The sequence below is a fragment of the Siniperca chuatsi genome, linkage group LG2 (genome assembly GCF_020085105.1).
Source record: "Siniperca chuatsi isolate FFG_IHB_CAS linkage group LG2, ASM2008510v1, whole genome shotgun sequence".
NCBI classification, from domain to species: domain Eukaryota; kingdom Metazoa; phylum Chordata; class Actinopteri; order Centrarchiformes; family Sinipercidae; genus Siniperca; species Siniperca chuatsi.
Genome location: NC_058043.1, coordinates 25,309,187 through 25,334,428, shown reverse-complemented (window position 1 = coordinate 25,334,428; position 25,242 = coordinate 25,309,187). Strand labels below are relative to the sequence as shown.

Below are 25,242 nucleotides of genomic sequence, written 5' to 3'. Positions count from 1 at the left end.
TTCTGTTTTCTTTATGTACCTACATGTATTTGTGGGAGTGGAATAAATAAATTCACTCAGCAAGTTAAGAATGCAGGATTGAGAGGCATCACTGTATAAGATCCACTTTGCTTTAGAGGCTGTTTGTTTGCATGTATCAATACAGACTGAGCATTTCATTTTCAATGTAATGGAAAACATCTAAAAAAGCAAAGGCTCAGACATAAACATATTGAGCTAATAATATATACATATTACAATTATGTAGATACCCATAGCCATATAATTGGGAAGTTAAATATTTAAACAATTAAAAATACAGGTTTGTGGATTTTGGAGGATTTCACTCTGTTGACCAAACTATTGAGCATTCAGGCCCAGTCAGCAATACTCCCAGTCAGACCGGATCATGACGTCATGGTGCTACGTGGAAAGGAAGTAGCGAGAGCAGGCTAATGCTAGTTGGGCTACAAGTTGAGAGCGACCAAAACAAACGATGACGGCCGGGCAAAGGAGCCGAAAAAAGCTTGGATTAACCATGGGAATGATTTTTGCTTGGGTAGCTGTGGTAGAGTGCTAGATAAGGTATTAGAGATACATGTATTTCTACATGACTGACTTTGAGAATATGCGATTTCGAGTGCCAACTGGCCAGTCTACGAGCTGTAACATTAACTGTAGCTCGTATTGATGCTGTCTCCGTACTCTAACGCTATGCGTTGGCTAACTTACAGCTTTGCTAACTAGCTAAGTGGTAGCTAGCTGTCAACAAACCTATTCTGGACAGAACAAAATTTGAATTTGCGAAACATTGTTCGCACCAGGTTGTCGTTGATAACAAAAGATGCAGAGACAGTTACAGTGATTGTGCTTTGTGTGGTAACGCCAAATTCCCTTTAAGATCCGAATTTCTGAACTTGGTGATAGCTAGCTAGCCTAAAAGTAAAAATGAGTTGGTTCAACGCATCTCACCTGTCCACCTTCGCTAAACAAGCTTTAACAACAGCTCAGAAGTCAATCGACCGAGTTCTGGACATCAAAGAAGAGGACCAATGGGGTGACACAGCTGTAATGCCCTATAATGGTAAGTAATGTAACATAGGGTGGCAACAACTAATGTTGCAATATGCACATTTCGGATTACTGTTACAACTGGTGCAATTTATTTTCTGTCAGAGGTTACATTACCTGGAAAGCTGTCATTAAGTGGAGGATGGGGAATGTCGCAGTGGGAAGCACCCCCTGAAGAAAAGACCACCACTCCTCCCCCTTCCTCTGAGGCCATTACTACTCCTGTCACCCGGACAGTGGTGGATGAATCTGAAAATTTTTTCAGTGCCTTTCTGTCACCCGGAGACGCACAAGGTGTTACCAAAACCCAGGTAGTGTCTGTACCCCCTACTATGTCTCAAAGGCGGCCTCAGGAGAAGGAAAAGCAAAAGAAAGAGGCTGTGGTCCAAAAAGAAGTGGAGACAAGGTCAGCACATGCTGATCAGAGTCTTGAGAATCCGACAGTTGCTGAGAGCCAGCCAGTTGAGCCCGAGTCTTCACCCTCAGCACCTTATGCAGACACTATCCTTCTAGAGCCAGTTTCTCCTGCTTCTTCTTCCAGTGATCTTCCTTGTAACCCTGACAGCAAAACGAGCAGTGTAAAAACCGATGTTGGCTCAACAGTTTCTGCAGACTCAAAAACAGAGCAGTCACAGACTCCATCAGATCACCAGGTTGAGCAGGATGCCACAGATCCCTCTGAACCTTCTGCTGTTAGTTCTGAACCTAAGAGCTCTACCCCTTCTGATCCTTCGCCCTCCCCGTCCTCTAAGGAAGTACTCATAGAGCATAAAGACTCAAAAGTGGAGGACCGTCAAAATGATACCCCCTCTCCTCCAGTCAGCGCTTTCTCCTCAGGAACCTCTACCACCAGTGACATTGAAGTGCTGGACCATGAGTCTGTGTTGAGTGAGAGCTCAGCCAGCTCCAGACAAGAAACAGGGGAGGGCAAGGCTGGCCTTCACCTAATGCAGGGCTCCTTCCAGCTTCTCAGTGCCTCCACCTGTGGAGATTTCCCCCGTCTGGAGGACTATTCCAAACTCACGGAGAGCTGCGGCTCCTCCTCGGATGCTTTCGAGCGCATAGATTCATTCAGCGTGCAGTCATTGGATAGCCGCAGTGTCAGTGAGGTTAACTCAGATGATGAGATCCCTGGCAGTCGGACACTAGCGTCTGTCACTGCAGGCCCTGCTACTTTAACTGTGTCATCAGCTCTATGTCAGAAGCAGGAAGAGGGAGTGGTGGAGAAGGTAGGAGAGGAAGAGGAGGCGGAGGAAGAGGAGGAGGAAGAGGGCTTTACTGAAAGAATGAGGGAGCAGTCGCTGGATGAGATGGAAGAGAGTGGACGCAGTGCGACGCCTGTTAATAGTGAGCAGCCTGAAGAGTTGACAGAACAGGAACAGGGATCTGAGGCTAATGCCACTGTGTTTGATCCCGCCTCCAAAGCTGAAGAACAGATCATGCCACCAATCACAGAAGAGATGAAAAGTTTCTCAACAGTTCAGATTTTGGAGCTTCAAAAGGTAGCAATTGGTATTTCATTCATATGTAGCTTGTAGTATCTAAATTGTAACTGTAGACTTGTTTTATGTGCGTATTATACATATGTTTACAAAGTTCATATAGCTGCGTGGATCATGTTGAAGACACTAGAGCATATTGTTCAACTTCAAAACACCTTACCTCCAGTATATACAGTATATCTTTGCCACAACACTTTGATAAACAATTATGAGGGATACTTGTTATAAATTAGTTTTTTATATAGTACCATGCAAAAGTCTTAAACTGCTCTAAAAAGTAAAGTAAATCTCTTTATTTGAGCATAAGTAATTCATTGAAAAATAACTTCTATAACTCAGTAATCACAAAGCAACATTTATACATTTAAAAAGTAACAACAAATGCATTTATACCAACTCAGTATTTTGCTAGCTTTAATAGCTTTAATCCCAATTTTGCCATGTGAAGATCATTGGACACTAGTGTATTTTAAAATATTTGCCAATATATAGGTAGAATTTTTGTTTGTTTGGTTGGTCAAATATCAGTATTTCCCCCATAAGCCCCAGAATTTGTTATGCTATATGAAGGCAATTGTAAAACTATATAATAAGTATATTTTAACACACATTGTTTTCCTTATCAGTATGTTTGATATTTTTGGGCTTTTCTGTGCAACTGCTGTTGTAAGCACAAAAAACAATGTTGTGGACATGTTGTAGGTCATTGATGACCTGTCAGGCCGCCTTGAGAAGAGAGAGTCCCAGCTGCTGGCAGTCAGCAAAGACAAGGCCAGGCTGGACGAGGAGTGTGACAATCTCAAAGAGTGAGTATACAGTATGGTACACACACCTGGTTCACAATGGTACTGTAAATAATCTTGATAAGAAAGCTGGTTTGAACAAGGGACTGATGTTCTTGCTCATATCCACGCCAGACAACGCAAAATGGTACCACTATTATGTTGTTTAAAGAGTTTCCCTACGGGGATCAATAAAGTATTTCTGATTCTGATTCTGATTTCTATGGGACTCTGAAGTTAAGCTACAGTTTTAAATTGTCTTTATTTATATACCTTTTATGTACCTATGTTATTATTCTAACTACAATGTAGAAATACTGCGGAAATTTTCAAGTGATGTTTTCATTAAGTCACTCCGATTGTTGAACGCTTAAAATAATGTACTTGTGCCGGCTTGGCCTTGAGGCTGTATAGATTTTGACAATGAGCTCTTACACTAACGAGTCTGTTCATCCTCCAGTGAAGTGGTAAGCCTGAAGGAGGAGAGCTCCACTGTTCAGTCCCTAAAGGATGAGTTCACCCAGCGCATAGCAGATGCAGAAAGGAAGGCTCAGTTGGCCTGCAAAGAAAGAGACATAGCCAAGAAGGTAATTCACATATTAGTGACCTGAAGCTCTACTTAGCCTGTTAGTATAATTATTATTTTTAACTAACCCATATTTATCTACTTTGATGTTAAAATCTAAAATCTTACTTAGATGTTAAATTTCCTAAAATCCTAAATTAAACATGTCCAAAGTATCTGTCAAAGATGCCGTTTTTCTCTGCTACAGGAAATAAAGGGCTTGCGAGAAGAGCTTTCTACAAGACTCAACTCCAGTGATACAATGGAGATCATCAAAGAGAAGGAAGAGCAGATCCGAGGCCTGCTGGAAGAGGGTAAGACTAATATACAGTATGTAGCAGACTATTCTTCTTCACCTCCACCAACCCACACAATTCCACTCTAGACAAGTTGTACAGTCAAGAAAATGTTAAACATAAAGCCAGTTGTTGACTAGGTCTCTCATAGTACTACTGAAGAAGAAGAAATATAAATATATATATATATTACCACCAGGATATATACATGTCAAAAGGTAAGCTGTCCCACAATAACTGGTGTCCCAGCATATCTCAGCATATCAGATATCTATTTTTATTCAGTAAGTATGGGGCAACTTAAATTTCTGAGATTTGTCTGACAACTAACAAGGTCTGCAGGTTAGCACTGATTGAAAATGTGTAAAAAGTAATTTTTGATTAATGTAATGAGTGGATGGAAAAGTTTTGGAAACCACCATAATTTCCAATTTTTGGAAAATGATTTATTGGGGCTCAAGAAATCATGCATACATCGATGTTGAAGGTGTCGAGTGTGGATGGTTTTAAGAACAGCTGGTGACTTTATACCTTGTTACTGAAATATTGCTCAGAACTTGTGGGTATCGTCTCAGCATCTGTTTTTAACTTTACCTCAGTTGGATGCGTAGGTGTTTATCTCTCTTTATCATTTTTAGGTGAAAAGCTGTCCAAGCAGCAGCTGCAGCACAGCAACATCATCAAGAAACTGCGTGTGAAGGAGAAGGAGAGTGACACAAAAATCACCAAGCAACAGAAGAAAATCAAAGAGCAGGAGGAGGAGCTCAGGCAACTGCAGCAGGTCGGAATTTAGTACATAGTTAAAAATGTCAGTGTAACAATGGAAATACTTTTGACTCTGCCATTGTTAAATGACTATAGTTCTAGCTATAGTTGTCATTTTCTATATCAGTATAATTTTGAGTCAAAGGAATTTTCACTGAGTTTAAGTTTTTTTCAACTTAGTTTGATAATTTTAGTGTTGTTTGACTTAAATGTTATGTTTAAATTTAAATTCACTTTGTTTATGTACTTACTATGATGAATTATGTTTGATGGAGACATAGGTTAATATTGGTTTTTGGGGTTAAATCTTAAGTTAACAGGTTATTCTTTTTTTACAACTGGCTAACTTCAATCCACTTATTCAAACTGAACATTGTTTTGATCGCTTCAGTCTCTACTCAGGAGGATTGCTTTGGTTAAAATTAGAGGAAGTGAGTTTGGGCAGTCAAGGTTTGGTATTGTTAGGAGACACAACAATTGTTCCATTGTTTGACATGTTTTTGGCTTTTCATTAGGAATTTATGTCACCAGATGGGAGTTGATTTAATGAGATGAATGTAATCCTAAAACTGTTCTTCACACTGTCTAAAGTTGTCACCTACACCACCCTCTCTGAAATGAATAAGCCACTTGAACCATACTCATGTGACTTTGGCAAATGAAAACAATGGTTTGCAAACTGACGCCCAAATACACACCTCAGAACCATGTTTTCTTAAGGATTATGGCAGACTTGCGGGTTTGACATGATAATGGCCGGAGTAGGCTGGTTCATGTCAAAGTAATTTTTTGGTTGAAATTTTTACAGTGTATAGTGCCTTGAGTAAAAGGCGTGTCCCCAAAAAAACACAACATATAAACAAATAACATCACTTAACAACACTGCATTTGTTGGCAAAAACATGATGCACTATTCATTACTGTTTTCTCTCTGTCTTCCATCATAAACCTGATTTTGTTCCTCAGTTACTTTTCATGATTATATAGTGTTAGTTATAATTAACTTAAATAACTATGTTAAGTATAATCATGGCTATGATTCTGTCCATGTTTTATGTGTTTAGGTTCTAGATGGGAAGGAGGAGGTGGAGAAACAGCACAGGGAGAACATCAAGAAGCTGAACGCTGTGGTGGAGCGGCAGGAGAAGGAGCTGAGCAGGCTGCAGTCAGACTCTGAGGAGCTGCAGGAGCAGAACAGGAGTGTCCATGCTGCTCTGGACAACTCTTATAAGTAAACCCTGACACACCCTGCTATTGATACTAAACACTGACAACCTAATAAATTAACATAAACTTAAATAACATATAAATACCCCCGTCGTCATTGTTTCAATTCAAATCCAGTGTGCTGAAGTACAGAGTCGAACAACAACAAATGTTTCACTGTTCTTACAAATAGGGACGGCACTGTAATAGGGTCATGATGTTGATGGTCGACTTCTACGTCTCTGTTGTCAGGGAGCTGGCAGAACTTCACAAGGCGAATGCCAGTAAAGTCAGTGAGGCCATAGAAGCAGCTCTTAGTAGGGAAACACAGGCCAAGGAGCAGCTGAGCCTGGCTCTTGAGAAGGCCCAGGAGGAAGCCAGGATGCAACAGGAGGCTCTGGCCAATCAGGTAACACAGGCTCACATGGAACAATTTGTTTGCTATGCATGTAAGTAAAGCATTGAAGGCTCATCAGACCTACTGGGATGCTGCTGTACACCTTGCATATATTAATGTAAACTGTACTGTACAGTAGGTTTTGGTGTAAACCTAAATCCTCAAACGTGAGTCAGTGGCGCAGCTGTTATTTGCACCAGATTTTTTTTCTGTGGTGCAGGAGGTACTGCTCCCAAACAATTGCCTGTTATAATTACTCACTCACTCACTCACTCAGGAGGACACATAGTTGACGGTGTGTGATTCTTTCACTATACCCAGACTTTCTTCAGCTGCACCTGTTTTCATTTACAAAATCACAATCCATGGGATACCGCCAGGGCTGGGCAGTAGAATAAATGCTGTTGATAATTTTGTTGGAGATGCTACATGAGCTTGATAGAAATTGTCAGGTAGCAATGTCAATATAGCAGTGACTTTAATGCATTTGTATGCACACTTATTTGGTGATTTTGTTTAGTTTTGCACATAGGTGAAAGTAAGCCAGACCAATTTCTGATTTATTGTTGCACCCTTGCTGAATTTTCTACACTAGATAGTAAACTACAAAGTTTAAGACACGGCCAGGCTGGACGAGGAGTGTGACAATCCTTTATTAACTTTTTCTAATGTTGTGTACAGGTGGCTGACCTGAGACTGGCTCTGCAGAGGGCCGAGCAACAGCAAGCAAGAAAAGAAGATTATTTGAGGGAGGAGATCAGTGAGCTGCAGCAGGTAACATAATATGCTGATTAAAAGGTGTCCGACCAAACTGGTTCCCTTTTGACAAGAAGCAAAAATAACCATCATTTTGACAGGGACAGGATTAATTTAATGCACGCAATTTTTTTCTCGCCATCTTCCACAGAGGCTTCAGGAGGCAGAGACTAGGAACCAGGAACTCAGTCAGAGTGTTACCTCTGCAACACGGCCCCTACTGCGACAGATTGAGAACTTACAGGCCTCATTGGGTGGACAGACAGCGTCCTGGGAAAAACTGGAGAAGAACATCTCTGATAGGCTAGGTAAGAGGCAGGAGTTTAACTGTGTATAATGTATAAAGCAATCACCAAAATACAGTATTGTACAAAGTTAGCAAAAAGCCTTATATCCTTTTTGCCCTCTCTTTAATCCCCCTTTTCTTTTCTACAGCGGATGCCCAGGCACAGCTGGCTGTTGCTGTGGAGAAAGAGCGATCAGCAGCAGAAGAACTGCTGTCCATCAAGTCCCAGCTGGCCTCTCTGGAATCCCAGAATTCCCTGCTCCGTCAAGAGAAGGCCCGACTCTTGACACAGCTGGAAGCTGAGAAGAACAAGAGAGAGAAACTGGAGGATGAGACCAGCAGGTAACAAATTATAACTTCAAGTCTACAAGTTTGAGTGATAAGGTACATCCAGCCAACCAGTCATTATCACTCTCACTGTCTATTCTCAATGTATTTCTTTATGCCTTTGGAATGTGTGGGGTTGGATAGATGAGTTGATGCATGGTTGAGTTAGTTGGTTTAATTTGAACTATGACATGGCTGTCAAATGCTGAAGGAGTTGCTACTAAATTATATCCAAACCACTGGACCATCAAGAAAGCGTGTTGCAGGACAGAAGCAGAGCCTCAATAAGTACTCTATACAGACTGCAAATACGAGGGTTTTTTTCCACTGGCAGTGTTTTTTTCTTGTCTGCAGTTGGTTTTATTTTTGTCATTGTTTCCAGAAACCTTACTTTAAGACATTAGTAGACAACACAGTGAATTTTATGCTACATTCATTTTCTTCCTGTTGCCTACATTTTCACCCTAAATATCTAACTTTTGCTGGATGTTTTACAGGGTACATATGTGTCTCTAAAAATTACTGGCATTGTTTTTTTCTGGGTAAGAAAACTTGTGGAAGTGTTCAGGAAGATGTGTTCAGGAAGATTTAGTCACCACATGTCTTCTTGTAATGCTAATGCTTCCTGGAGTTAGTTTTACAGCAAACCCATTTGTGAGTGTGAAGCAGAGGCGAGGGGGGGGATTTCCCACAGAAGCAGTTATGTGTGTGCACACATGGCCTTTGTGCCATAGGGTTATCTTTTGTGAGAAGGCCAACTACTGTGACTGGGCCAGTGGCGCAATGGATAACGCGTCTGACTACGGATCAGAAGATTCTAGGTTCGACTCCTGGCTGGCTCGGAAAATTTTTAGCTAATGCTGAAAGGTGTAAATTATGTATGGTGTACTGTGCAGTCATTTTGTGACACAAAAGAAGAACGTGTATCTTGATACTACAATAAAAATGCATCTACAGCCTCTTAACTACACAGGCTGTAAAAAAAAAAAAAGAAAGAAAAGAAAATATGACTATTTAAGCTGATGATGTACATCAGAATCAGAAATACTTTATTGATCCCCGAGGGGAAACTTTTGTTACAGCAGCTCACTATCACATCAGTGCACACAGGGATAGAAGTTCCAAGCAATCAGAATATAATACACTATAATACAGGTCAGATAAATTAGTACCAAGTGGGTATAAGTATAAAATTAAAATAAGTGTAAAGTACAAAGTAAATTTACCGGTTGATGATAAGTATGTACGTATAATACAATGTAATATTACAAGTAGTAAGTAATAGGGCATGAACTGTCAAGTTAAGTGTAGCCTATTAAGATTATAATGAGACGGTGGATATTGCACAGCAGTAATAGAAGTATGAATAAATATCAATAAATAGGGAATTTTAAACTGAAAAGAGTATATTGCACAGCAGTATTAACACAGAATATTACACAATTATTTCAAGTATTGCAGTGATGTTAATGATCAATGTCCAGTTTAATGACTTAGGGTCATATAGAATAACACTTAGAGGGAGGAGTTAAACAGTTTGATGGCCACAGGCAGGAATGACTTCCTGTGGCGCTCTGTGGTGCTTTTTGGGGGGATGAGTCTTCCGCTGAAGGTACTCCTTTGTTTGACCAGCACGTCATGGAGTGGGTGGGAGACACTGTTCAAGAAGGCATGTAGTTTGGCCAGCATCTTCCTCTCTGACACCACCGACAGAGAGTCCAGCTCCACCCCCACAATGTCACTAGCCTTACGGATCAGTTTGAGTCTGTAAGCGTCCGCTACCCTCAGCCTGCTGCCCCAGCATGCAACAGTATACGGCTACTTAAAGAACCATGTAGCTCCTTCTTCAGTGGAAAAGCTCATTGAGGATTGTCATTATATTTCACACCATTATATTGATTTCTTTTCATTATATGCATGTCAGAGGGGTAGTGTCACTGGTCTTTGATACTGTTGATTGTATGTAGTGACTTGTTGCTTGTTATCTCAATGTAGGGAGCATGTTGAGCTGGAAAATCTGCGAGGAGAACACATTCGGATGCTAGAAGATGCCAAGAAAGAAAAGGTACCATAATCCTCTTTCCTCCTCTTTGTTCTTATCCTCTATGAAACAACTTCCTCATGTGCATCTTTTTGATTCTTCCACCAGCTGCTGCTGGCCAATCAGTTAGAGATGGAGAAGATGAAGGTGGAGCAAGAGAAGAAGAAATGCTACTTAGCACAAGAGGCACTCAAGGAAAAGGTTAAGGAGAATTTTAGAGATTATTTAAACCAAATTTTGTCTTTAGTCTGTTTTGTTTGTCTCAATTCAAACAGTTAAGATGTCTTGATTCTGTTCTCTAATAGTAATTTTTCCCTATCAGGAGCGGAAGGCCATGAGCCACTCTGTAGGAGAGCCCCCAGCCTCCTCCACACCCTCCCTGTCCCGCTCCAGCTCCATCAGTGGGGCAGACAATGCTGGTCTGCACTCCTCTATTCTTTCCCAGGTACACACTGGGAAAAATGTTAAAATCGAGCAATGAAGATTAGTTTATACATGCTTTGATTTGTGTTGCTTGACTGGTCCAATATTTAGTTTTATTCTTCCAAAGGATGACTCTTTAGATCACTCACTGGGTACCATGACCATGTCTGTGTCGATGAGTGGGACCAACCTGTACGAGGCCGCCAGGCTGTCTGGAGGCTCCAGCATCGTAGAGAACCTCCAGTCTCAGCTCAAACTCAGAGAAGGAGAGATAGCACAGCTGCAGGTAGCAATTCAGAGCAAACGCACATAAAGCTACTTAAGACTTTATTAATTTGACGGTTCTGTTACATGTCAGCACCAACTATCTGCAGACAGAAGGCTGCCCAAATCAACAATGTTTTCTTACGATTTAAAAAGTAATGTATTCGAATGTGAAAAAACGACATGTATCAACAGCAAAATTAACATCTTGATAGAAAAAAAAAAGTAATCTCCTGCACTAAAAGACTGCTATTTACCAGTGTTTTTTTTACTACCCTCTTTCTTTCCTCCTGCTGTTGCAGCTTGAGATCTCCAGTCTAGAGAGGAGTCGTTCTGTGATGTCTGAAGAGCTAGTCCGACTCACTAATCAAAACGACGAGATGGAGGAGAAGGTGAAAGAGATCCCCAAGTTGAAAATTCAACTCAAGGTAGGGGCTATATAAGGAAATAGAGGATACTTTAATGTTCATTGGAAAAGTTGTGTCTGAACTTCTTCTTCCTCTTGAGGTTCTTCTAATTTGTGTGGTGGCGGATTTCAGGAACTGGAGCAGAGGCACAACACTATCCTGCAGATGTATGGAGAAAAGGCTGAAGAGGCAGAGGAGCTGAGACTGGACCTTGAAGACGTGAAGAACATGTACAAAACCCAGATTGATGAATTGCTGAAGAACCAGAAATAAACTGTTTTTACTGCTCTGTTATACTTCTGGGACACTCACATACAAATCAGTCGACCATCTTAGCCACACATGCATTCACACAAAATGATAAGGCAGAGAATTTAAGTTCAATCACTGTATCAAAAGAAAATTCATTTATCTTTATCAGGTATTTTATTTTAATTAATTATTCCTTATTATATTTAAGTGGGGAAGTTGGGATTATGCATAGCATACAATGTATTATTACAGAACCAGTATGAAGGATAGTCACAGTTTGTGATTCCAGTGTCCATTTGAAATTTGAGACTTGCTTTAGACATAAGTTTTCATGACTGAATCTTTCACATAGTATTGTATAGACAGTTTATAACTGCAGGAGATGGTAAAGGTTTTTTGCACTATACAAATTCAGCCTTGTTTCTTTCTTTATGCATTATCCTAATGGTTTAAGAAATATATAAAAATATTGTACAGACAAATTTATGTATTGTTCTTAACTCCTTTCAAATCACAAAATGTGATGTAGACCTGAGAGTAGTCTGTGATTGAAAGCCTGAAGACTGGATTTTAAACCGTATAAATATGTAAATTAATAAACATTTATTTGGGCAGTGAAAAATACTGTCATTCTTAATTTAAATCGTTTGGAATCACACATTAGAAGTCAGTCGTTTCATTGCGTTCACAGAGAACACTACATTATCTGAATGCTACACAAAACTCTTCAAATAAATCTTCATGTTCTGAACAATTTCATCCAGTTGTCCAATCTATATTTTTATGCAAGACTAGCACTACTTGTAAAGATGTGATTTATGCAATTTTATTAAAATTGACAAACGTTTTAAATGTGAAATATACTACATAACCTATACAGGTATGCTCATTGTAAAGGGAATCATTTAATCAATCACATTTGGATAAGATTATAAAAATGTTGAACAAAGGGTTGTAAAACTTTCAGATAATGGATTTTACCATTTAAAAGTTTAAAAAAAATTCTAAACCAGTCCATTGTGTAATTAATAGATTGTGTATCTTCTTTTGCTGTCAACATTAACTGTAAAATGATCCTTAAAAGAAAGTTTGGCTCTATAGAGCACCTACAGTATTTAGGATTAAAGTGTAATCTAAAGAAAGGTGTGGTACACAGCGCCACCCTGTGGCCGTCGTTACATATCACATGCCGGGCTAAGGTTTCCGGTGTTATGGCGACCACCGGCAACATCTTCGCTTCTGTCTGGAGGATAGCGGGCTCTGCATTCGGGTAAACTGCCTCTCGCTCAAAGTCATACCAAGCTAAATTAGACGACCATTGATAGTGAGTTTTGTGCCAGTCGCACGTTTTTGTACCGTGGAAATGTTAAATATTTTTTCCTGTCCACTTCTTTTACTGCCACATCGGTACAGCTTAAATTAACGTTAAGGGGTCTTGGCTTTGTCAAGAACTAACTCTACATGTTAGCAACCACATAAATATTTCAGACATTAGCCTCCAATATATATCCTCATATTTTATCCCCTGAAAAAGAAGAGAGTAAGTAATACGTTATTACCTCCACATATCCTCAGTCTCAAGATTTATCTCACATGCCTTTCAAGTCACTGAGTGTCCCTGGCGGGTTGCAACGTTAATGTTATCTTAAAGCTGAGACGCTAGCTGAAAGTTTGATAGTTAACGTTACATATTAGCGTTAATTAGCTGGCTAAAATGAAGTTTGCTTCCTCTCTAAGATCCCACGTGCGAGAAACAGATGAGGTTAAAACGTTAGGGGACACATTTTGACTAGGGCTCGTAAAAACCCTCTGCCTTACAGCTAACGGTTACATAAACAATTGAAGTAAACCATATGACGATAATTAGCTAGAACTAATGCCATCAAAAGACAATGTGAAGCTTGTCAGCGCCGTGTTTTCACAAGTAGCTTTACTCCTGAAGTATTTCATAGATGGAGCCGTTGTTTTAATGCAGCACAGTAGTTTCAGGCATCCCGTTATACGCCCACTGTTATTTAACTCCTTTGAAGTAGCTCCTTGCGAACATGTGCAATTAATGACTATTGCTACTTTAACTAGCAACAACTTGTTGTTACCAAACCCACTGTACGGTATACGGTTTGTTACAAGTCATACATGGCAACATCAGTCCTTCAGAGCTCCTTCAGAAGTGCAAAGATTTGGGAGCCATTGTTATACAGCACAGTGTGGTAACTGCAAAAACAGGAGTCTCACAAATAATCTTTGATCATTGATTTTGGGAGTGAAGAATGCCAGTGGCTTTGGGCTGAGCACATGCATACTTGAGACTTGGAATCGCATGGATCATGAAAATATGACTGTCTGTGCTGTGAGTAAATACTGGTTTGGCCACCTGGAACTGCAAAGGTCACATTATTACCAGCCAGCACTTTTCATTTGCCCCTTCAGCCTCAGTTATGACTGCTCAGACAACAGTCGGAAAAAGGGTCAGTAACACTTCCTGTAGCAGGACCTTTCCTAATGTGGTGCTCAGATCCGCCTCGAGCTAAGTTCCCACACACTTGCTTGTGCCCACATGCTTGTATACTGTGGTGTTAGGCTTTCAACCAAGATTACAGAGTGCAAGTCTGAGTCTGTGTCTCTCCTCTTCTTTTTTCCCCCCTCAGGGTGCTGTGAAGAGAGGCGGCTATCTCACATGTGTCTGTGTAATTTTGACTATGCTGCTCTTGGTAGCGCTGGGCATCATTTTTTCTTTCACTGTGGTCACCACTGAGAAGGCTGAGAACACCAACCACAAACCACCAGCACCGCTACTCAACTACAGCAGGATCTCCCTGCCGCCAGAGCACGTACCCTTCTTCCTCTACAACAACAAGAGGGTCTCCAAGCAATGCCGCATGGACCCACTCTGCCCTTTTAAAGTAGGATATGCTCTGTCAGCTTTTCACCGTTCAGATCTTTTTTCAGTGTAGAGTGGTAGGGTGTTAGTTATTTCCTTTGAGTTTGGCTGTATTGCATTGTCTGTTAGCGTTGTGTAAGATATGGCGGCATTATGATTTGTCAGAATAGGCAGCACATTATTTAATGGAGATTGCACTCAGTTGCAGTTGATGCAATGATGTTATTTCTGTACAGTGATGTGCGTGTAAATGGACACTGCTCTCCAGAAGCTAGCAAGAAGACACGAAAGATTGTCCTGGCCCCTCGTCTGTGCTGTGACACTGATACTCCACAGAGAATACTTTAGAAAAGTTAAGATGGCTGTGGCACCTCCAACAAGGATAAATATTTTTCAAACATCAGGGTTATTTGTTGTCTGTAACTGTTAACAGACAACTGTTATGTAACTTGTTTAAAAAGTACTAGATTGCTATTACATTTCTACCCTAACTGAAGCAATGGCTGAGTGGGGTTTGCGTTGGAATTTACTTTACAATTGCAATTACAATTATAGTAAGAAGAGTATTCGAGAAAGTATGTTTTAGATACTTACTATTGTGTAAATTTGTTTTATTTTGAGTTATCAGCTTAGCTAGCTCATTGAATGGATTACCAAATATTCTTTATCTGGTTTTGGTCTGACTTAGCACATGAAATATAAATGCATGTCCACAGAATCTGTTTTTTGTCCACAGTCAGACAGAGACCCTCTCGCAGTGCATGTCCCAGTTTTGTTCTGTAGCGTTTAATATATTTTAATCATCAGTGTCCTTTAAAAAGATTAAATTTGATGGTAAACTGACACTGATGTGTCACAACACTATATGAAACTTGTCTTTCTCTGTCTCACTCTCTGGCTCTCCCACACACACACACACACACACGTATATATTCACACTTGTTTTTACAACAGGATGGGCTGCAGGATCTGTCTGGCTGTTGGGGTTATGAGAAGAACTGCGTTCCAGGGAAGCGCTTTAGCTATCCAGTCTGTACCAAAGCTGACTCTGGATGGTACTGTTGCTCACATCACATTTTAACACACTTTATGTGATCACTTTGTCCTTCTCAGATGTATAATGCAGTTTACATAATTTACTTTCCACGTTCTCCTAGCAGCCATCAATGATGTGTCAGGTGCTCAGTAATCTTAAGTATAACAAATAATCGTAATCTTTTATTCATAGGTATTAAATTTACTGGACCACAGTCTCTATTAGTTTTTCAAAGTAAAAGTGTACTCATTCATAGCATGCATCACTGATGAACCATTATGGTTTTGACTTTGCTGATCTGCCTAAATCTCTGATCTGTCAGGGCCCGTTCACTGGAGGCAGCCCAGGAGCTTTTCTGGAAGCAGGCTGATTTTGGATACGTCAAGGAACGCCTCTCTGAGCTCAAAACACTCTGCAAGGCTAGCAAGCCAGTAAGTTTGCTCATTTCCTTAGTTCCCACGGGCCTACTGAGTCAACAGGAAGAAACAACAGGTAGAAACAGACACAGTGTTAAACAAAAGAGTCCACAGACAAAAGGCCTGAACATAATTTGCAGTTCAAAGCAGTATTCTAGAGAGAGTATAGTATAGAGACCACCCTTACAATCTCTAAGGTCCAGAGTTTATTAATATCACAAAATACTAAATATTTCTACTCTTGATATTTTTCCAGGGGGACTCATCATTAAGATGTAGTAGCCACACTCGCTTCTGTAAGGCAACTAACCTTTACCTGGACTTGCGTAAGCCGCGCAGAAGTCACGAGAGGTCAGTATGTTTGAAAGTGGCATGCACCTGAAAAAAGCATCACACTGACACAGATGAGGGTGTCTTGAAATGAATCCATGTTTATGCCGCAGATACAAGGAGGACTTCATTCAGACGAGTGAGATTGGCGGTCGTTGCAGACTGAACAAGCGAGCTCTTGCTGCCGAGGGAGAGCACAAGAGCCCCTTACAATCTTGGTGAGGCAGGACACACACATTCACACACTCACTTACTGAGATTTAGCCAATAGTGTTGGTATGAGCTCTTGGGACTTGTAGAAAACATGGGTTTATGGTTACTATAGACCAAAAGCATGTTCCCTGACCGGGAATCGAACCCGGGCCGCGGCGGTGAGAGCGCCGAATCCTAACCACTAGACCACCAGGGACTCTGGGTTGTGTGGCATGTGTGACAACTGGCAGGATGGGACTTTTTGGCTGTAGTAACAGAGACTATCACTAGGTGGTTCTTTTTTCTCACACTGATAAGCTCCTCTGTGCAACACTGTGCACTGCATTGCCAGAACTTTGCTGAACATGTGTCTGTAGGTATTATTGTCCTGTACGGCTTAGGGCTAGTGTCCTGCCTGGAGAATTAGCAATTACAGTATGTGTCATGTTTACTTTGAGTCAGACCAGCTATGTCTTTATAGGGTAAAAGGGTGAAAGATGCAAAGCTCTGCAGACAACTGTTACAGACTCAAAGGCATGTGGAGTGATCCACAAGAACGACAGGCTGCCAAGAGGAGTAGTAGCTTCCCCCCTTCCCCTGCCAGAAAGACTGGTTGACTGACTGAATGAATTAAACAAACATTATCATTTCAAAAGATCAAACAGACAGCTGGAGCAGTGACCTTGCTTTGAAATGTTAGAACTAATGAAGTCAGTCCTCACCTCACTGATATAAATAAAATTTATCTCCTAGACCTGAGCATATATATTTCTCTTTCAAATTATTCAGTTAAGTTCAGTCTTCTTTTACGTAGCATCAAGTCGATGTTGTTGTTGTGATCATATTTCTGAAGGTAGTGAAAAACATGTTGCTGCTTCTCAAAGCAGCCCTGAAAGGGGAGGCTGAGCCAGTCAGGAATGTGAGGGTGGAGTTTATGCTCCATGGTTGTCTTTTGTTAAAAGGACATTGTGACCCACTGGGCCAGTGGCGCAATGGATAACGCGTCTGACTACGGATCAGAAGATTCTAGGTTCGACTCCTGGCTGGCTCGGGTGGCAATTTTTCCTCATTTGTGGAGAGAATAGTGCTCCAGTGGCTGCAATAGTTTAGAACAGTGTGAGCAAATTTGACAGTATATGTAAAATGTTGCTCATAATGTACACCTAATATAGCAGTTGTTAATCCTCTTGTCAAATTATTAAACATTTTATGTTTGCTAATTGCTAATAAGCAATGGAACAGTAATGGAATTTTTTATCTTCTTTAGTTGTTAAATTTAGAGTTATTGCATTTCAGAATAACTCCATAGGCCGGGTTCAGACCGACATTAGCCCTGTGTGAAAAAGCTGTTGTCTGTGCGAACAAAGATGACAGCCGGATCTTTCCTAATCTCCTGGATTTAGCTCACCACTCATTCCAAACAATCCTCAGACCTGTGTATTATAGCATTGAAACTGGAAAGCCTCCACTGAAGGGCCTGGTATAGTGAAATACATGTTCTGGGACACCATTTATTATTAATTTGATTCTGTTTGAGTTGTTAATTTTCAGTTTATAGAATTTAACCCTAACCACTTTTCACTGGGACTTTTAGAGTAACTCTATTACACAGATGTCAACCGGACTGGTCCTAATCTTCAACAATTCAAATAATTGTCTCAGTCAGACCAGGGGACACCATTGAAACAGGAAAATCTCCCTTAACAAGCTAATGTCATTTAAATTGAAGGGCTTGGTATTGTTTAGCCAGTGAGGTTCCTGAACAGTGAATGTTGTTACCTGTCAGGACACAAGTGTTCAAATGATTAAGTTTGATGAATTAAATCATAGTACTCCCACCTTTATCCATACTGAAGGATGCATTACAATTAAGTGATGACATTTTCTGGCTATGGCTATGATAGCCACATCACCTTGTTTTGTTCTCAGAGATGATTCTATATGGCCCACCCCTACCTGAAATGAACTGTTGTGTGAAAGCACCATTCCTGTCTATCAAATCAGAATCAGAAATACTTTATTGATCCCCGAGGGGAAACTCTTTTGTTACAGCTGCACACTATCACGTCAGTGCACACAGGAAGAGAAGTACTAAGCAAATCAAAATATAATACACTATAATACAGGTAAGATAAATTAAGTACAAAGTGGATATAAGTATAAAAGCTAAAATAAGTGGGAGTACTAAAGTGGATTTAGAAGTTGATAGGTTGATACGTATGCACGGTATAATAATACAATGTAATAATATAAGTAATAAGTAATAGTCCAATAATGAGTACTGTCAAGTTAAGTGTAGCTTATTAAGATGATTATGAGACGGTGGATTTTGCACAGCAATAATAGAAGTATGAATAAATAAATATCTGAAAGCAGAGTATATTGCACAGCAGTATTAAACAGAGAATATTGCACAATTGTTTCAAGTATTGCAGTGATGTTAATGGTCCAATGTCTAGTTTATCACTTAGAGGGAGGAGTTAAAGAGTTTGATGGCCACAGGCAGGAATGACTTCCTGTGGCGCTCTGTGGTGCATTTTGGGGGGATGAGTCTTCCACTGAAGGTACTCTTTTGAGAGGAAATTAACTTATGTATGAAAGCATCAGTAGTCACACCCAAAATATCACATTTTCAATTATTATCAGGCCTAATGTACTATCCCCTGATGACCATAGTAAATGATGTTGTTCTAATATTAGATAAGAGTTCTACTAGAGAGGGCACTGCAGAGAGAGCGAAGATAGATATCAAAATACGATTTATTGCTTAAACTTTATTATTTTATTTTGGATTAAACAGTAGAGACAACATAATCTTGTTAGTATACACTTAAACCCCCTAGGTTTAGTATTTTTATGTGATTTTAGCATATTACAATTAATTCTAATGGAGTAAGTTTCTGTTTATAACATTTTTTGACAATGTCAGTCTTTTAGTGCAGTCTCTTTGTGTTGCTTTCAGCCCACTCATGTCAGTGTCACTATCAGTTTGCATTGCTGTCTGCCACAGTTTCTTTTTTGATGCTTCCACTTGTAGTAACCAAAGTCCACTCCTACACTTATAAATAAATCAAATCACTGTTAAAAACTATTAGAAATGTTTTTGGCTTGTAATGTTTGTTATTTCCATAATGCAGAATTTTTGCAGTTCTATTTACAAGACTATATTGGTGTGATGTGCTGTGCTGTTTTTGTAGGTATGCTGAGCTGCAGACATACACAGAGCTGGACTTTCATCCCATAGAGGACGGACACTGTGACATCATCATTGAAAAACCCACTGTTTTCATGAAACTGGATGCTGGTAAGCAACAAAGGTTTATGTGACTCAATTTAAAGCCCTGCAATCTGAACAAGTAGCTAAAACCTCTACTCTTATTGCACGTTAGTAAAAAACAATACACATGCTCTTTTGTATATGTGTACACATTCAACTTGTTTGAGGCTAGACACTGGATGAAGTTAATTCCTGCAGTTAATTCATGTTTCCAGTATGTCATAGCAAGGATTCCACCAAAACTTACACTTTATAAAAACCTTGTAGGAATGTTGCAGTAAGGTGTTCAGATCTTGCGCCCAGAGTTTTATTCCTCTTTTAGTTGTCAGGCCTAAAACAGACTGATGTTCACAGTTCATCTGTTTTCTGTTTTCAGTTGTGACATGATGACAAAATTAATAATTGTGTGTTTTTCTAATAGGGGTGAACATGTACCACCATTTCTGTGACTTTGTCAACCTCTACATCTCCCAGCATATTAACAACTCCTTTAGTTCAGATATCAACATCATCATGTGGGACACGGTGGGTACCTGATGCCTCCCACTACAGTTTCAATGGAGGTGTAATATAGATATTCCTTAGTTTGTTGTTTCTATTTAAGGTTAGCCAGCACATACTGTGCAGTTAGGGAAATGTAGCTGTACAAATTCCGGTCAACATGCCTGCTATCACCACTGGAAATTACAACAAACATGAACGACTTGTTTAATTTTAGTCACCCTTACAGACTGCGGCAAAAGAAGATCAATGTTTAAGATGTTCTTTTATTGGATCACAAAGATACAACACAAAATTTCAAAATGTTGATGCACAAGATTAATTTGATTAGACATTAGATTGGCAGATGCAGCAATATATTTTAGCTTTCTCTCTCTATAAAACATTGTCTCTGACGTTACTGTCCAGTTCAGTTCAGTTCAGTTTTATTAGTCATATGTACTAAAGATGGGGGGCAAATTAAAGGAAAAACCTGAATGAAAGAGTGGAGAAACATATCAAATGCAGATGCTTCCGGGCACCAGAGCTCACTGAATGGTTTGGTGAGGATGAAAATGATGTGAATAAAATGCTACGGCCTTTACAGTCACCAGAGCTCAACCCAGTTTCACACCTTTGGAAGATTTTGGACCAACGTGTAAGACAATGCTCTCCACCACCATCTCCATAAGACCAAATAATATAATACAAACTTTCATCTTCACATCTATTTAGTGATGTCTGTGACTGTCTCTGATGCTATATGTCCTTTCGTTATGTCTGGCTATGTTTGTGTTTCTGCTGTACTCAGGTCTCTTGATCTGGTCGCTTGATCTCAATGACATTACCTGATTAAATAAAGGTGGTGTACGTGAATGAGGGAATATCTTGTGGAGGAATGGTGTTCATCCCTCCATTAGAGGGATTCCGCAGACTTGGCAAAGAGCACTGAAGCTGTTCTGGAGGCTCGTGGTGGCTTTTCTCCTTTAATTTGTCACCCATCTGTAGGTTAACACACGGTCAACGATACAATGAAATGTGTTGGACGAGAAACAGGTCAGCTCAGCAGTAAGAATCCACACAAGTTTGCAGGGTTGACTCGTTAGTGCAGAATGCATCTCACGGCGCACCGGAAGAAGTATGTGTGTCCAGAGTAATGTCAGAAAGGGAATGTATTTTGGAAAGTAATGATGCATTATCAAACATAGAAAGTAAAACCTGGGTTTTTTCAATTTAATTTTGTTATACATCATTCACTCTCAAATGTTAAAGAGGAAAACAGAGTTTTGTGTCCAAGACAAATGAAAAAAGTGAGAAACTGAGATTAGATTTGAGTACTACGACCTAGCTAGAAAGCCAAACAGTAGTTTGTCTGCAATGTATTACAGTCACAGTTTTTGTGACTGTAATACTGTGGCATGTGTGCCTGATGAAGACATCAAGGGAAACACCAGTTGAAAAACAGAATGCTTTACGGACAGCCTTATCCGGCCCATTGTTCCCCCCACTGTGCACAGAGGTAAAGAGGAAAAGGGAAAGCGAGAAAGAGAAATGGGAGGGAAAGAAAACTGTCAAGGAGAAGGAAAGCAGTGACCTTTCAGCCCAAACTGCACACTGCAATGCAAACAGCAGCAGGCTGTCATATGTAAAACTAAAACTTCATAAAAATATAACCAGCAGAGTTTGAAAACAGATGACTGACTCTGGCACTGCTATAAGGCTGTAGTTGATTTTAATTTTATTGGTTTATTTTTCATTTCAGATGTAACATTAATTTAATTAAGATTTGTTCCCTTCTTTATGTCTTTTCCCAGAGTTTTTATGGTTATGGAGATCTGTTCAGTGAAACATGGAGGGCCTTCTCAGATTATGACATCATCCACCTGAAGACCTATGACGCGAAAAGAGTAGGTACAGTATAATGTCACCTCTGGCTGGACATTGCACGCTCCTGCTTTATACAGGTGTTGAATTCATCCATTACTAAGTATGGTTGTTTAGAAATACCAACGAAATTGGTTGTTTTTAGTCTATGAAAGTTAATTAAAGCCTTTAGAGTGTTGTCAGAGACCCCCGGTACTGGGTTGTTTTTTTACAGGAAAAATCCTCTGGCACACAGGAAATATTGTGTTTGGTGTATCCACAAGCAGCAAAATAGTCTTGAAATATATATGTAAGAAACTGTTACGTAAAGAAAAAGAAACTGTTATGTTAGTATGACCAACCATGGCTGAACAGATAAGAAATTTGCACCTCCTACAGACACTTTATTATGTCCCATCTAAGCTCTTGAGTGATCTTTGAGAATAGCAGTTCAAAAACACCACAGCAACGAACAGGTTTGATGTTTATATTATATATTGCCTAATTGTTAATGAACACCCAAATCATTATTCTAATATTTTTCAAAGCACTTCAAGATGTCAAATCAATATGCATGCATGCACATGTGTGTACAACAGAATGACATATACACAAACTGATTTCTGTACCATGCTGTATGCTTACTTTATTGATTTATTCACACTTGTGCTTAGGTGTGTTTCAAAGATGCCTTCTTCTCCCTCCTCCCGAGAATGAGATATGGCCTTTTTTACAACACGCCTCTCGTAAGTTACCCATCATGTATATGTGCGTGTGTTTGTGTGTGTAGCCACTAAGATGTACTTTACATTATGTACATGAATATGCTTTGAATAAATTGTAGGTCAATGCTGCCTTGTTTGTGTATTCATGTATATATATTTATATATATTTATATCTCACATTTTGTGATAGATTTATTTTTTAGCATTTATTAGCCTTTCCTCCCCATATGCACAATGATATCCGGTTTAGTCATAAACATGCAGTGCAAGTCCAATATTTACGTGATGTATTCAAAAGCTCAGCAAGTGCTTATGTTATTTAAATGATAATTCCAAGGAGATTACTATAAAGATGATACCTTGTAAATATGTGTTGTCCTGTGGTTCTAGCCTTGTGGTGTGAAATATTGATAGGTCAGCCTCAAGATGATGCTTTTGATTGCCCCTGCAGCACATGTTTATATTCATGTGCTCACTTTTACAGCTGCAGTGCAGCAGTGTATGTGTGAGATTCTTAGACTTGAGAAATGCATAGGCTCATATGATATTCATTCCAGGGAGATTAGGAAATATGTATACAATTGACAGATTTCTAGTGTGCTACATATTTTTCATCACAACCCAGTGCAGCACACTAGTGTGGCCGGATTCAATTTGCCATCAATTCATTTCAAACCAGAGAGTAGATTTTCTTTTTGCATAACTATATACAACCTATGACAAATCATTTTAATACAATATTTTGATTGGAATGAATGAAAAATATATTTGTTTCGTATGTGAGTGACATTGACACCTTTTCTGGTGTGTTGATGGCAGATCTCAGACTGCTACAGTGAAGGGATGTTTAGGGCGTTCTCCCAGCATGTCCTCCATCGACTGAACATCCCGCAAAATGGGCCAAAGGTAGGAAGATCATGTTTTGGGAAACACTAATTAACATCTGTTACTTTTATATTATAATATTGTTTAAATACTTGGGATGGACACAGTTTAACGAACACCTTTATAATCAAAAACAATTAAATAGAGTAGTAAAAGTAGTAACAAATACTAACTTGGTCAATCCTACATTGTTAGTTTTCTGTAGATACTGTCAGAGAGATGATGATTCATCTCAGTGGGAATTTTTCAGGCTGCAGTTTGCGGCGCAGCAAGTATGTTGTTGAGCAGCTCTCATTCAGTGCTGGTGTCAACATTTCCTCTTTTCAAAAGGAGTTTTCCTGTTGGTGTATGTTTTCATGACATTCTCAAATCATGGAAGACACATGATTCGGGTCACTAAGTGTGCTCGCTGGGTGGTGCATTAAACCAGTGATTGATAGATGCAACCTTTTTTTACTTTGTTGTACTTTTACCGAAGTACAACAATGCTTACCTTAACCCATAATAACGTAATTCTTTGTTATATTGCATAGTTGTACTGTTCACAAACCGCTAAGCCAAGCCTGGTTGCGACTGCACCTCTCACACCCCCTGACACTCCTCCAGCGACCGTAAAAACGGCTCCCTCCCAGCTTCATGACCACCTTTATAATCCAATACAATTAAATAGAGTAGAAATACTTACTATTTAGCGAATCCTACATTGTTAGTTTTCTGTAGATACTGTCAGAGAGGTGATGATTCATCTCAGTGGTAATTTTTCAGGCTGCAGTTTGCGGCGCAGCAAGTATGTTGTTGAGCAGCTCTCATTCAGTGCTGGTGTCAACATTTCCTCTTTTCCTGTTGTTGGCGTATGTTTTCATGACATTCTCAAATCATGGAAGACACACGGTACACAGACTGTCTTTGAAACAAGCCAGGAATCATTATTACTACCTCCAAGAAGCAGTTCCATTCACAGACATAAAGTGCACATTCCCTGACCGGGAATCGAACCCGGGCCGCGGCGGTGAAAACGCCGAATCCTAGCCACTAGACAACCAGGGAGCTTGGTGGGTGTTTTGGGATGGTAAAAAGTACACCGACGTGTTCCACCAGCTTGTGCGGGAATGCCTGTTTGGATAACGCATTAAGGGGCCACCTACGTCTATTAAATGGAAGCCCTAGAAAGAGTAGTGGGAACACAAACACACATCTCTGTTAATCACAGACACATAAACAGACCTAATATGAATAGAAGGAACAGGAAGATGATGATTAAACTATTGTTAACTAACTTCTCTCACGGTTTGTATTGCATGTTCTTATGTAGAGATAAAAGATCCTACCTGCGAAGGTCTTGTAGATTACTCGTGAACATGAATTGAAGCTGGTCCTCACATTCTCCATCTGTAGAACAGACGTGATTCAGTGACTATACTACTTTGCATGTGAGAGTTGCTGGTGCTGTGAATGGGTAACCGGCTCCCTGGTGGTCTAGTGGCTAGGATTCGGCGCTCTCACCGCCGCGGCCCGGGTTCGATTCCCGGTCAGGGAAGGCGCTATGCCGTTTGCTCTTAGTATGGTGACCTTTGCAATCATTTTTTATCTATTAGCGCACGCAACGCAACGTTGACGTCCTTCTCTGTACAGTGAGTTACAACAATCAGTGGGTTTGTTGTTGTACTCACCTGTCTGAACGTCATTCTGTGAGCTGCGAAGTCCTCCACAATCTGCTCTAGGTTCAACTTTTCTGCTCGTTCATTCTCAAAGCATTATATGAGCAGTCCAGTCAGCCTCTCTGTCCCACTGCGCTCCTCAAAGTTTTTAAACATTTTGAGCTGAATGAGCGCTGTGCA

At 40.0% G+C, this 25,242-nt stretch overlaps 2 protein-coding genes and 5 non-coding genes across 8 annotated transcripts in view; 5 read left to right on the top strand and 2 right to left on the bottom strand.

The window, feature by feature from the left end:
- The first annotated feature begins 403 nt into the window (after positions 1–403).
- On the top strand, positions 404–12,078 carry tmf1 (TATA element modulatory factor 1). The gene is made up of 17 exons (XM_044168153.1): positions 404–1,063; positions 1,156–2,552; positions 3,255–3,358; positions 3,795–3,921; positions 4,108–4,213; positions 4,834–4,976; positions 6,025–6,191; positions 6,419–6,575; positions 7,245–7,337; positions 7,471–7,627; positions 7,755–7,947; positions 9,928–9,997; positions 10,082–10,174; positions 10,296–10,418; positions 10,524–10,682; positions 10,963–11,088; positions 11,200–12,078. Exons 1-17 carry the CDS (start codon positions 928–930, stop codon positions 11,338–11,340), a joined length of 3,492 nt encoding a protein of 1,163 aa, XP_044024088.1. The 5' UTR covers positions 404–927; the 3' UTR covers positions 11,341–12,078.
- Positions 8,702–8,774, top strand: trnar-acg. Its single transcript has one exon. It is a non-coding gene; the product is annotated as a tRNA-Arg (tRNA).
- Positions 12,079–12,509: 431 nt separating the features above from the next.
- eogt (EGF domain-specific O-linked N-acetylglucosamine (GlcNAc) transferase) overlaps positions 12,510–25,242 on the top strand; it is a 17,982-nt gene continuing 5,249 nt past the window's right edge. Inside the window, exons 1-11 of one of the 2 annotated variants that reach the window (XM_044168166.1) lie at positions 12,510–12,589; positions 13,968–14,222; positions 15,155–15,255; positions 15,559–15,667; positions 15,909–16,003; positions 16,096–16,200; positions 19,372–19,478; positions 19,873–19,976; positions 21,746–21,838; positions 22,469–22,540; positions 23,339–23,425. In XM_044168166.1, coding sequence (XP_044024101.1) covers positions 14,019–14,222; positions 15,155–15,255; positions 15,559–15,667; positions 15,909–16,003; positions 16,096–16,200; positions 19,372–19,478; positions 19,873–19,976; positions 21,746–21,838; positions 22,469–22,540; positions 23,339–23,425 — 1,077 coding nt within the window. In that variant the 5' untranslated portion in view covers positions 12,510–12,589; positions 13,968–14,018. Of the gene's footprint in view, positions 12,644–13,967; positions 14,223–15,154; positions 15,256–15,558; positions 15,668–15,908; positions 16,004–16,095; positions 16,201–19,371; positions 19,479–19,872; positions 19,977–21,745; positions 21,839–22,468; positions 22,541–23,338; positions 23,426–25,242 lie in introns of both variants that reach the window. The other variant, XM_044168176.1, reaches the window with a different exon arrangement.
- trnae-cuc lies at positions 16,320–16,391 on the bottom strand. The gene has a single exon. It is a non-coding gene; the product is annotated as a tRNA-Glu (tRNA).
- Positions 17,153–17,225, top strand: trnar-acg. Its single transcript has one exon. It is a non-coding gene; the product is annotated as a tRNA-Arg (tRNA).
- trnae-uuc lies at positions 24,380–24,451 on the bottom strand. Its single transcript has one exon. It is a non-coding gene; the product is annotated as a tRNA-Glu (tRNA).
- Positions 24,870–24,941, top strand: trnae-cuc. The gene has a single exon. It is a non-coding gene; the product is annotated as a tRNA-Glu (tRNA).

Coding starts and splice junctions, on each gene's coding strand:
- tmf1 (XM_044168153.1), top strand. CDS start 928: ATGAGTTGGTTCAACGCATCTCACCTGTCCACCTTCGCTAAACAAGCT. Junction 1,064..1,155: donor AGCTGTAATGCCCTATAATG/GTAAGTAATGTA, acceptor ATTTTCTGTCAG/AGGTTACATTACCTGGAAAG. Junction 10,419..10,523: donor ACTCCTCTATTCTTTCCCAG/GTACACACTGGG, acceptor ATTCTTCCAAAG/GATGACTCTTTAGATCACTC.